We start from the raw sequence: 13,381 nt of genomic DNA on the forward strand, positions 1-13,381 counted from the left end.
AAGAGATCGTTTGACTATTCAAATTATATCCGAAACAAAAAGCATCAGCTACAGGCCAGCCGAAATGAACAGTTGAAACAACAGGAACTTGAGGAACAAGAACAATTTGAAAGTAAACAGGCAAAGAGGAAACATGAATTAGAGGCAAAGACAGCAAAGAAGAGAGCAGCCAGACAGAAGAAGCTCATGAAACATAAGGCTACTACTGTGAAGACTGAACTTAACCTGAATTCAATCACTACTTCAGATAATATAGACTAGCAAATGACTTTTATTAATATTTACAGGTTAATCGAATCTATATACAACGGAGTAAATTTAGGAAATTTTCCAACTAAGCATCCGTATTGTTGACCGTCAGTGTTCTCATATTATTATTATGTTCATCCCAGCACTTTCTAAAGGCTTCCATTTCCTTCGTACATTGCCTCCAATCCCCTGTATCAGCATGACAAAGTTGCAACTTGAGGTTTTCCTCATGACATCCGGTGTTAATAATTCTTTGGTCCCATTCGTCAGGTTCATCATCATCATCCTGATTTCCACTATCGTCATTCAATGTGGCATTAGTAGGTTGCATTATACCGTTTATATTTAGATATTTAACTTAGTAGTATATATTGTAGGGTTATCATAATATTCACCGATTTCCGTGAAGCTAGGATGTTAGGGGTTTGAATGCATTGATCTAATATACATACCTTTCTTAACCGAATAATATGCGCACATACATTGATTCTATCGTTGCACGACCTTCCGAGAACTGTTGCAAAAAACACTACGCCTCTATTAACTCTAGTTACTACGAGAAACCAATTATATAATACACAATGAATCTTAAAGATATAATTAACACAAACGATGCTGCTTTGACGGGACTCGAAGAATTCGAACCTATCCAGATTCACTTGAATGGAAAGAACAAGTACGCTGATCTAGTGGACAAGTTAGAAGAGTATTTAAAGAATCCAGACATTGAAGAAATAGACATGTTCTTAAAAAAGTATAAGTTTGAAAAGGAATTTCTGAAGCCTGACTTGTTAAGAATTGTCTTGAGGGCAAATAACTTCCACTTGCTCACTAAGTTTCAATTTGAGACAACAAAAGATCTAATTGATGTAACACTCAAAATCGATGAAACACTTATCTTTCAAACAGAAAATTTTAAATTTTTCAATCACTATTGGTCATTTTCTATACAGATGAGTTTAAAGCGTCCAATTATATCAAATTTACCCAAGGAAGAAGAAAAAGAAGAAGTTAATGCTAGGGATAATGGTCCCGATGATGATCCGGTTCTTAAATTTGATACAAAGTCTTCTGGGCAATTTAGTTCTAGCACTCCTATCAAAAGTCCTCTAGTTAGAAGTTTATCCCAGCCTACATCTGAAGAATCCAGTGTAAAACGTACAAAAAGAACATCTGGGTCACCTCTAAAGTCTGAACATAGAGATAATGCATTGAAATCTTACATTGGCTTGCTATATCCCGACTCAGAAGTAATTGACTTTCCTGTAAATGAGTTCAGTGATCTTAAACTAAAGACAATTCCTCTGGAGGGAATAAGCAGGAGGTTACGCTTTGAAGTTCCATCCACTTACACTGAAATGGATGTACAACTAGCTGCACAAAAAAATATCTTTGGTATTCCATCTCATTATATTCTCAGTGATACATTGACTGGAGGGACTAGGTCTATTACCATAAATGAGAATAAATTAGAAACACGGCCGGACTTGGAGATTGAGTTAGACAAGGGTCTCATTCCAATTGAGATCAAAAGGGATTCAATTAAAAAGAATATCGAGGCCTTTTATGGCAAAACTTCTATCAGGAAAAGAATTAATTTTCTAGAGATTTACAGCCAAGGTGTCAGAGAGGCTCTCTGTTGTGGTATAAACTGCTTTTTCCTAAGTGATTATACAACGACGTTATTTGTCGAATTCAATTCAGTACGTGAATTTCAAGAAATTGAAGGCTGTACCATAACCAGGCCCTTAGTTGGAAGGATTATACGTATTGAAGAAACTAAAGATTCTGAATATTCAGCTAATTTTCATCTATTCCTTCTATTGAAGAAACTTCAAACTGATTACGTACAAAATAGAAAAGTTCTACTAGACTTACAAAAGTATGATTGTTGGAATATCGTTGTTACATGCCTTTGTAAAGTCGTAGATGATACGAATAAAGGATTGTTTGAAATGTCCAATTCTACTCCGGTTACAGCTATTTCAGGCAAAACATACGATTGTGATTATGACTTTCTTACACGCTGTATATATTGAGGGCGATTTTACTTTTTTACCGATGCCACGAAGGGCTCTTTTGTCTCGTATTTATAAAATCTGAAGAGAACACCAATATATTAAGAATTAACTTATCCTTTGGTGAATTTAGTATCAAAAATCCTGATCGATCGTACTAGTAAACATTTGCGACCTGGGGTTTAGTTCAACGGTTAATATTTAGAGAGAAGAAAGTTCTGTCAAGCGAAAATCAAGCAAATTTACACACTTTTCCCTTTCCATTATTTAGAAACACGACAAATGTATGTCTTCATTTGGATCTTCAATAACTATAGATAAACTGTCCCAGTAGAATCTGATTTTAATTACATCTTTATGATTGCTATAATCAGACATGTTTAAATGCAAAGCATAATCTGGATTAACTCCGTTCCTGCATGCATGTTTGAACCCACATTGTGGTAAGGCTCTATCTTTTTTGTAGGAGGAATTGCGTCCAAAAAGGATATATCTCCTTGATTCTCGGAGTGAGTCATCTCTATAAATATGTATCTAATTCCTTGTTTATAACCTATTTCCTATTAAACGTAAAATTCTAAATTGATAGTTATTGCTGTTTTCTCACGATAAAATTTCATTATGTCGGATCCTCCAGATTTAGGCATAATGCCACTGAACAAGACCTGTTCTTTTGATTCACTTAGATATCCGCTTCATGATCTCGATAGTAATTCATTAAATCCATGCTTTATTTATTCGGTTAATTTTATATCTACTTTTTCATTGGGATGCTTTGTTTTGTTTCAGTTGTACAAATTGATTTACAAAAATCATCATGGTCCATTCCCAATTAACTATGGATTTGGATCTCCATTCAAATTGAAAAGTGTCGGTACTTATCAATTTTTAAAGTTGGGATTCCTTTTCACTTATTCCTTACTTTTGCTAGTTTTGCTTTTCATGAACTTCATTCCATCATTATCGTCATTGAAATCATTGAACTTAGCACTTAGCTTCATAATCTGCACCTTTATTGTTTTACCACTTCATATTATTGAGCCTACTAGAAGTGTCGTTGGATGTGCGTCCTTGTTATTATATTGGATGGCATCAATCTTATTTAATGGTGTCATTTTGATTCAGGATATTTTCTTCGTTAACAAAGTATATATTTCGGCAACTAATACCTCTTCAACCTCTATAGGATATGTTATTGAGATCTGTCTCTTTGTAGCTTCATTGGTGATTTTCTACTTAGAATCTGCATTATTTGAACCAAGTCGTGAGTTTCTTCAATATTATGATCTAAATCATTGGGAAGTCTCTTCAGTGAGAAACATGATTTCTGTTGTCAGTTTCAGTTGGCTTGAGGAATTAATTCAGGATATATACGAGACTGAAACATTGGAAACTGATGAAATCCCAGCTTTGCCCATTGAGTTGACTACTCATGTCTCGTATTTCAGATTGGAAGATAAGTTAACATATCTTAAAAACAAGTATCAGAAGAAGGTAAAATTGGGAGATACTAAATCACAAGTGTCCTTGTTTTATGCTTTATTCCTTGTTCACAGATTTGATTTTGCTAAATCGCTTGTCATGGATTTACTGGAAATGTCATTAGGCTTTGCTCAAGCATTCTTGTTCCAACGATTTATTGAATTTTTTAGTGCCAGTTCAGGCTCAGAAGAAAGTTTGGAAATAGAAAGTGAACCTCCTATAGTTGGATTTTCTATTGCTACAGGTATATTTTTATGTTCTGTTGGTAGATTTGTTTGCCTTAATCTTTACTTTTTTAATTATTTTGCTGTTAAAGCTAAACTTCAGGGGTCATTGTCTAATATGATATTTAGAAAAGCTCTAAAATTATCACCGGAAGCAAGAAAAATAAAGTCAACGGGAGAAGTAGTTAATAATTTATCGGTAGATGTAAATACTATATCAGAAATGCCAAGATTTGTTGAACTTGCGACAGCTCCCATTAAATTATTACTCACTTTAGCTGCCTTGTACAAAATTATTGGGATTGCTTCAATCGCAGGATTTTTTGCAGCCTGTATCTTAGTTCCTGCAAGTAGTAAAGTAAGTGCTTCAATGATGGGGTATATTAAAAAAAATATGGTAGTTAAAGATTCAAGGACTAAGTTAACTTCTGAGATATTAACAACTATAAAGAGTATAAAATTATACTCATGGGAAAATCCTATGTTACAAAGATTATTTCGCTTAAGAAATGATTCAGAATTGGTTCTTCAAAAGAAGATTGGACTTTTAAATTCTATTGCTATGTATATGTGGACTATCATTCCAATATTTGTACCATTTTCATGTTTGGTGACTTATTCAATTGTTTCCAAGGTTGCATTGGTTCCAGCTATTTGTTTCCCAGCTTTAACTCTTTTTGATATTTTAGCCAAACCTATCTTATTGGTTCCTGAACTTTTTAATTCTTTTGTCAATACTAAAGTATCTTTAAAGAGATTGCGTGACTTGATTGATTTGTCTGAATTGGATGAAAACATAGTCGAACAAACTAACGAATCTTTGAAATTAGGTGATACTTCGGTCATTGTTGAAAATACTACATTTTTGTGGAGTGATCCTAAAGAAGTAAATTCTTTTGTAGAAGAGAATGTGGAGTCTGAAAGTGAATCGAAAATTGCATTATCTGACATTAATTTTGAAGCTAAGAAAGGTCAATTGACATGTATTGTTGGAAAAGTGGGATCAGGAAAGTCGACACTTTTGAGAGGATTACTAGGAGAATTGCCAATACTTCAAAAGGAATATTCTATTCTTAAAGTTAATGGTAATATTGCCTATTGTTCTCAAGCTCCCTGGATTCTTAATTGTTCAGTTAGGGAAAATATTCTTTTCGGTTATAGATATGATAAAACTTTTTATGCTAGAACAGTTGAAGCATGTCAATTGTTACCTGATTTTGATATCATACCAGATGGAGATAGAACAATTGTTGGTGAGAAAGGTATATCATTAAGTGGTGGACAAAAGGCAAGAATTGCTCTTGCAAGAGCTGTATATTCCCGAGCAGATATTTATTTATTAGATGATGTGTTATCAGCAGTAGATGCTCATGTTGGGAAAAATATTATTGATCAAGTATTAGGTAAAAATGGTATTATATCTTCCAAAACTGTTATTTTAGCAACTAATGCAGTTAAAGTCTTACATGAAGCTGATAATATTGTTTTGTTAAAAAATGGTAAAATTGTTGAAGATGGTAATTACGAATCTGTGATGAAAAGAGGAGACGAGTTAGCTGAATTAATAAAAGAATTTGGACAGAAAGAAGCTGAAATTGAAGAGAACAGTGGAATTGTATCATCCATAGTTAGAGAAGAAGAAAATGCATCAGTAAATTCAACTTTAACAGAGAATAATATTGCCATTTTAGATGCTAAAAATGCATCTGAAGTAATTAATGTTGCGGAAGTGGACGTGCCCTTAGACACGGTAGAGTCCATCACAAGTCTTAGACGTTCAAGCATTGCCTCATTTGATCATGATTATGATCAAGATGAAGATCCATCAGCAGTAAGAAAGACAGCGCATGTTATTGAAAAGGGTGCAAAGGGTCAAGTTAAACTTGGTGTTTATTGGGCTTATTTCAAAGCAAGTAATCCTTGGTATCTTTTGATTGTGGCCATTTGTATCATTTTAAATGAATTGGGAGCTATTATGGCTAAATATACCTTAAAATCTTGGTCTCAAAACAATTTAGATGTTGGTGAAACTACTAGATCACAATTTTATTTGACTTCCTATGGACTTATTGGCTTTATTGGTGCACTTTTTACATTAGCTGCGTCACTTATAATAAGAACTGTGACTGGTATCAGAGCTTCTAAATATTTTCATGATACTATGGCTAAGCGAGTCTTAAGATCACCAATGTCTTTCTTTGAAACAACTCCTGTTGGTAGAATATTGAATAGATTCTCTGAAGATATTAATGTGGTAGATACTTTTCTTACTCAATTATGGTTGGGGGTATTCCATTTTGGTACAAATACTTTTGGAGCATCAGGTGTCATTGTGTTTAATTTTCCACTTATGACTTTTGTGTTATTGGTTCTTCTTTATTTCTTTAATAGACTCCGTCTTTACTTCATTCCAGCAAGTAGAGAACTTAAAAGATTGTCAAGTGCTCATAGAAGTCCAGTTTTTGCTTATCTTCAAGAATCTTCTACTGGTATTGAAACTATTAGAGCTTATGATCAGATACAAAGATTTGTTTCATTTAATGAGATTAAATTGGATAGATTGAATAATGCTACTTTTGCCAGTTTGTGTTGTGCTAGATGGTTAAGTATGAGATTGCAAGCAATTTCTGCTGTTATGATCTACGCCACAACTTTAATGATTTTATCAACTTTGGGAACATCTAGAAAGTTAGATCCAGGATTAGTGGGATTTGTTATGGTTAATGTTTTGGGTATTACTGGATCTCTTAATGCAATGATTAGGCTTTGGGCTGAAGTTGAAACTAGATCAGTATCTGTTGAAAGACTCCTTGAATACTGTGAACTTCCACAAGAAGCTCCATTAGTAATTAATGAAACTAGGCCACGTGAATCATGGCCAGAAGCTGGAAAGATTGTTTTCAAAAATTACTCTACTAAATATAGAGATAATTTAGATCCAGTTTTAAAGGATTTGAACATCGAGATTCAACCCAAGGAAAAAATTGGGATAGTTGGTAGAACTGGAGCTGGTAAATCAACTATTGCTATATCTATATTCCGTATTATTGAACCTTCAGGAGGTTATATTGAGATTGATGGCGTTGACACAAGTTCTATTGGATTGTATGATTTGCGTCATAAATTGAACATCATACCTCAGGATGCACAAACTATTGAGGGTAGTATTAGAGAGAATCTTGATCCTTTCAATATTCACAGCGATGAAGAACTTTGGAATGTATTAGAGATGGCACACTTAAAGGAGCATATTGAACAAATGAAGACTAATAAAGAAGAAAAGAAAGGGCCAGCTGTGACAAGTGTATCTGATCCTTTAGAATTGGCACAGTATAATATTGGATTAGAAGCTACAGTTTTTGAAAGTGGATCTAATTTATCAGCAGGTCAGAAGCAATTACTATCACTTGCTAGAGCTTTATTAAATAAATCTCAAATCTTAATCTTAGATGAAGCTACTGCAGCTGTGGATGTTCAAACAGACAAGATCATCCAAGAAACAATTAGAACGAGATTTAAAGATAAAACTATTTTAACTATTGCTCATCGTTTGGAAACTATTCTTGATAGTGACAGAGTATTAGTACTTGATCAGGGTCAAGTTAGAGAGTTTGATACACCCAAAAACTTGTTGAAGGATGAAACTTCTGAGTTTTATGCTTTATGTAAAAAGGGTGGATATCTTAATATGTTAGATGTAGACGAACTCTAGATTTTTTTTATATTTTTATTATTATATATGGGCTTGTAAATAGGGTATAGGAATTTTTGGATATTTTATAGATAAACTCAACTGTCGCTTATACAGTGGATAGTTGAGGTAACGAATTGTTAGAATTAAATGGCAAAGAATGAATTTCTTTGACTACTAAACTCGTTCGTTCATGAGTCCAACCGTCTTGTTGGATAATGTGACCTAGTGAGGAAGGTCAAAGCATTTACTTTCTACGCAAATAAATATCTGAACGAACCTATGTTCGAACTCGCCCCTTACAATGTTTATTACACAGTTCAAAATAAGATCTGATACAAAGGTATACTGCTTTGTATGTTTTGGACTGGTTTATGGTTTATTATTGTTAAATTGTTAAATTGTTAAATTGTTAAATTGTTACAGTATTTAGTTTGTGTATTTATATATCTTTTTTCGCAGCTAAAATAAATTAAAAAAGCTTTACATTATAATGTAGCAATAGTATATTGAATATAAAGTAAATATGCTAAATTTTTAAACTAAACACTTGTTAAACCATTAAGAAGAATTATCATGACATCATTGATATCTTTATTAGCATCGTTATCATAACTAGATAATTTGAATTTTCCATCGATCGAAAGATTAATTCTTCTAGTTACTAATCTAGATATTATAAGATTCTGCAATCTTAAGGAAGTGCTCATTGTGATGAATTTTTGAATAAGATCTAAAGCGGGATCCAATACATTCTGCAGACTCAGTTCAATTATTGATCTTATATCTGCTTCCGGAATAGATATATGTATTGAATTAAGATTTCCATTAATTTGTTTATTCGCTTGATTATATGTCAAACTTAAATCTCCTACCGCTGACAAACTATTTCTTGCTAGTTCATTAATTATAGTTGGTATTATATCGGGTTTCAAAGTTATTCGTTCTATGACAAAAGGTACATCAGCTGAAATACTGTTTAACAGTGATATGAGCAATTGATGGATACTCGTCAGTTTTGATAACACAATTGTTGAACAGTTTATATTTTCTTCATCATTAGTACTAGTTCTGTTATTTATCTTTGTTATAAATATTAATGATTGTGTAACCATCACTGTTTTGTTTCTACACTTGCAAATTAGGTACTTTGTCGAGTAGTACTCATTGGAATCTTCTTGGATTGTAACTTTCAAATCCAAGTAAACCTCTCGTGCTGAAGAATATGGTCGTAGAATCATATCAGATGATCTTCTTTGATAATTGACATATAAATATGTACTTAGTTGATGCTTGATGTATTTAAAGTCTGATGGTTTGAGGGAAGGAAGTGAAGTAGATTTGTATAAGGTAAAGGTTTGGTTTAGAAGCAACCCCTGATACGACCTACTCGGTACAGACTCATTTGAAGGACTATCATACACATCTTGTTCTGGCATTGTTGTATCAGATCTTCAGTTATAGGATTTTCAATAGTTCAAATAGTTTGTTTACGTTTTTGTATATAGGTAATGATCCGCATCCATACCGCAATAACATAGGCACTATATCTTAAGAGCTTTTAGTAGCAGACATTTTAATTACCCACGAGTGGCAGTTGAACATATTGATATTCTGAAATGTTACATGTATCGTAGTAAGTTCTTTTATCTTGTTTTTAAGTAGTGTTTAATATGATGTATAGGAATAGAAGAAACGTAAGAAGAAAAGTAGGATAGTGAACTACTACAATGACAAATACACAATCTACAAATTAATATACGTTTATAATCGTTACTTCTGTAATATATAACATATCTATCTTTATTTTAAGTAGTACTAATTTCATAGAACAATAGTAATTAGTAATTACCAATTAGCAATTATGATATATTATTATAAGAGATTTGTGGACCCTACTGTTTGGTACACCGAGCTTCACCCGCGGGACACGACCTTCTTGCCTGATATGGACCTGGTGACATTTGCCCCGTATTAATAGAGATGATATAAGATAATTAGTTATAGTATACCCATAACCATAATTATTGACTATGAAAACATACTTGCTTCATATCCCCACCAAGAAAACAGACGAAGTTAATTGGGTTAAACCATTGAGCAATTATTTGATTTCCGTTTATGGATCTACATCTGATTATATTGAAGATATTAATGCCTTTAATAAATTAAGACAAGATATAAGAGGGGCAAATGCTGATCTTACAAGTATTAAATTATATTATAAATATTATAGTCAAGTGGAATTATTAGATCTTCGTATTCCATTTGCTACAGTTAATAAACATAAAAAGATTAATTTTGAATGGTTTGATGCATTTCTGCCATCAATTGTTCATAAACAAGCGGCTTTACCATTTGAAAAGGCTAATATTTTATTTAATTTAGGTGCTTTATTATCTCGATTGGCCACTGTAAAATATCAAGAATCACAAAAGAAAGCGGTTGGATCAGATGATGAAACAACTAAGGAAGCCTTACAATATTTTCAACAAGCAAGTGGAATTTTTCAATTCTTAAATGAAAATTTCTTACATGCTCCTTCAGCTGATTTAAGTCAATCAACTGTAAAATTCTTAGTTAAATTAATGTTAGCTCAAGCTCAAGAAGTATTTGTTCTTAAAGTTGTAACTGGTGATCTTGAACAAAAGAAGAATTCATTAATTTCAAAATTATGTCGTAGTGCATCTGCTCATTATGAAGAATGTCATAATATGATAAGTATAGTACCAACTTATTCAAGTGGATTAAATGAGTATACTGTTATAGATTCAAGTGAGATAGATGATAATTTTCTTGAAAATCCTGAAGATAGTGAAGCTGTTGCAACAGACAGTGTTGAAGAGAATAATTTACATGTAACAGCTCGTTTAGATCCTTCTTGGACTGCTACAATTAATTTTAAACATATTTATTATAAATCTTTAGCATATTATTTCAATGCATTACATTTAGAATCCAATAGAAAGTTTGGTGAAGCCTTGGCCTATCTCACAAAATCACAAGAAATCTTGAATGAAATCAATAGTTATTGGTTAAAACAGATTGCCAAGAGTTCATCAAGTGATTCATATGAAATTTTAGATAATTATAAATATCAAAAGGATGCTATTGCTATAAAATTAGCTGATTTAACTAAAGATAATGATTTAATATATCATGATATTATACCTTCTTTGTTAACATTGCCAGATATAAAGCCAATGGATAGTACAAAAATTATTCCAATAAATCAAAATATTTTATTTCAAGAGGTTAATGAATATAATTATGGTAACTTCTTAACTAATGTTGTTCCTATCAATATTCATGAATTATCAAGTTTTTATTCAGAAGAGAAATCTCAATTCTTAAGAAATGAACTAGATGCAGTTGATGTATCTAATGAAGAAACTACTTCAGTTCTTGAATATTTGAAATTACCAAAAGCTTTGGTAACCATAAAGGAATTAATTAATAGTAGTAGTAACATTGAAGGGAATAATGAAGGTTCCCAGATTGATGCAACATTATTGGGAATTGCTGGAGAAATTAATCAAGAAAGTAATAATGATGCCTTTAATAAAGAAAAGATTATTGATTTAAGAAAGAAAATTTATGAAGCTATAAGTGAAAGTGAAAGTATTCTTGGTCAACAATTTAGTGATGCTTTAGTAAAATTTAAAGATGAAATTTTAAATTTAAAGAAAACATTATATGATGCTACTAATTCAGATAATCAATTATTCGCATTAATTAATAGTGATAATGCTGGATTATATTCCATTTTACAAAAGGGTCCAAATTCTAATGAATTTAAACAATTATTTAAAACTAAAGATTCCAATTCTAATAAATCTGGTACTGCTACTGAATTAAGTTTATTAGATATGGATGAATCTCAACTTGTTGATCCTAAAGATATAATTAATAAAGATATTAAAACAGTAGAAGATCTTTTACATGATATTAACGTTATTAAATCCAATAAATCCAAATTAATTGAAACTTTAAAGAAAGAGATTCATAATGATGATATCAGTGATATTTTAATTTTGAATAGTAAAATTAAATCAAGTAATGAAATTAAATCAGTAATCTTCCCAGAAGAATTAAAAAAATTTCAACCATATAATGAAGAATTAGACAAATTAATCGAACTGGAACGTAAATTTATTAATAATTTAAAACAAAATTGGGAAAGTTTATCAACTAACCCAAGAATTAAGAATATTCAAAATTTGAAATCATATCAGGATATTTTAATTAGAGATCAGTCAGCTAAGATTACTAAGTTTTATAATGAAAGCTGGAAAAGATATTCTACTGGATTAAAGAAAGGGTCTAAAGTTTATAATGATTTATTGAATTATGCTGTAAGTTTAAAACAACAGATACACAGTGAAGTTAACAGATTATCTTCTCGACCTCCTCCATCGGGTCAATCGATTCCTTCTAGACAATCTTCGCTTACAGAGGGTTTTAATAATTTAACTTTAGGACCCCAGTATTCGGGTCATAGTACAGGTTATGGATATCAGTCGCCCCAACCTCCACAACAACCACTGCAACAACCACCAGTGCGTGTACCAAGTGGGTTGTCTGGCCAAGGTTCGTATAACCAGACCTATGGTACACCATCTCCAAGTGCAAGTTCATCAACTCCCAACTACTTTGATCGAACAACTCCCCAACATCAACCATTCCCACAGCCACAATTGTATAATACTCCAACTGTCAATGATGGATATAATCAAGGACTTCAATACTATCAACAGCATCAGCAACCACCACCACAACAACAACCTTACAGCGGAGGTTTGAGTAACCACAATACCGGCAACTATGCTAGACCACCACCACAATTGCCACCTAAGACGCCAAGTGCTGGAGCTTTGCCATCTTCTGGTTCTCTGTATACTGGATTTGTACCTCAACAACCGCCAACTGTACCATCATCTTACCAACAACAACAACATCAACAACAACAACAACAACAACCACAACCGCAACCGCAACCGCAACCACAATCACAATATAATCAACCTGGCCAACCCGTGCTTCCATCCAATGCTAACAACAACAGCAATAGTAATTTGATTTATGATCAGCCTTCTACATACCAGCCGAATATGTACAATTTTTTTAGCAACAACAATAATTAGTTTAGGTTTCTAAGTAATAAACAAAAATAAGTAAATAAATAAAAATAAGTAAATAAAAAAAATAAGTAAATAAATAAAAGTAAGTAAGTAAATAAATAAGTAAATAAATAAGTAAATAAATAAATACTGGATCACCGTTATCCAAAGCTTATATTAAAAAAATGATTCCAGTTTTGGAAACTGGATGCAAAACTCGTTGCGAAAAATAAAGTTTTCAACTCCTTAATTTTAAAGTTGGAATCTTCTTAAAAATGTAAACATGACTTTGTAAACAGAACTAATTCAAATACTCTTATACTGTAACTAGTATTAAGCTTTTAAATCTCACGGTACGATCTAATTATAAATTTCTCTTACGCGTTAACCTCGATTTCACATAATAAAATTCTGTCAAAGTGAATATTATTTATATGGCTGCAATTCCCCAATTTTATAAAAAGTTATAAATTATCAAACAATATCACTGAATAAATAATTTTTTTAGTATGTTTCTATATTTCATTATATTTCATTTTTTCTTGCCATGGTCTATTGCATTGGGACTACTCCCTTCTCATCAACAACTATGGGCAA

At 32.1% G+C, this 13,381-nt stretch overlaps 5 protein-coding genes across 5 annotated transcripts; 3 read left to right on the forward strand and 2 right to left on the reverse strand. All coding sequences in view use genetic code 12, as the record gives it.

Moving 5' to 3' along the window:
- Window positions 1-334: 334 nt before the first annotated feature.
- RJT21DRAFT_86804 (uncharacterized protein) lies at window positions 335-580 on the reverse strand (the record flags this gene model as incomplete). The annotated part of the gene is made up of 1 exon (XM_064885490.1): window positions 335-580. One exon carries the CDS (start codon window positions 578-580, stop codon window positions 335-337), a length of 246 nt encoding a protein of 81 aa, XP_064738051.1.
- A 201-nt stretch (window positions 581-781) lies between these two features.
- RJT21DRAFT_44223 (uncharacterized protein) lies at window positions 782-2,588 on the forward strand. Its single transcript, XM_064884571.1, has one exon. The coding sequence runs from the start codon at window positions 831-833 to the stop codon at window positions 2,286-2,288; it is 1,458 nt and encodes a 485-aa protein (XP_064738052.1). The 5' UTR covers window positions 782-830; the 3' UTR covers window positions 2,289-2,588.
- A 327-nt stretch (window positions 2,589-2,915) lies between these two features.
- On the forward strand, window positions 2,916-7,685 carry RJT21DRAFT_130974 (uncharacterized protein; the record flags this gene model as incomplete). Its single annotated transcript, XM_064883030.1, has 1 exon — window positions 2,916-7,685. One exon carries the CDS (start codon window positions 2,916-2,918, stop codon window positions 7,683-7,685), a length of 4,770 nt encoding a protein of 1,589 aa, XP_064738053.1.
- A 505-nt stretch (window positions 7,686-8,190) lies between these two features.
- Window positions 8,191-9,137, reverse strand: RJT21DRAFT_121370 (uncharacterized protein). The gene has a single exon (XM_064882075.1). It carries the CDS (start codon window positions 9,101-9,103, stop codon window positions 8,207-8,209), a length of 897 nt encoding a protein of 298 aa, XP_064738054.1. The 5' UTR covers window positions 9,104-9,137; the 3' UTR covers window positions 8,191-8,206.
- Window positions 9,138-9,671: 534 nt separating this feature from the next.
- BRO1 (Bro1p) lies at window positions 9,672-12,899 on the forward strand. The gene has a single exon (XM_064882076.1). The coding sequence runs from the start codon at window positions 9,698-9,700 to the stop codon at window positions 12,806-12,808; it is 3,111 nt and encodes a 1,036-aa protein (XP_064738055.1). The 5' UTR covers window positions 9,672-9,697; the 3' UTR covers window positions 12,809-12,899.
- Window positions 12,900-13,381: the final 482 nt, after the last annotated feature.

Source organism: Scheffersomyces amazonensis (genome assembly GCF_036850825.1).
Source record: "Scheffersomyces amazonensis strain UFMG-HMD-26.3 chromosome Unknown RJT21scaffold_4, whole genome shotgun sequence".
Lineage (NCBI taxonomy): Eukaryota > Fungi > Ascomycota > Pichiomycetes > Serinales > Debaryomycetaceae > Scheffersomyces > Scheffersomyces amazonensis.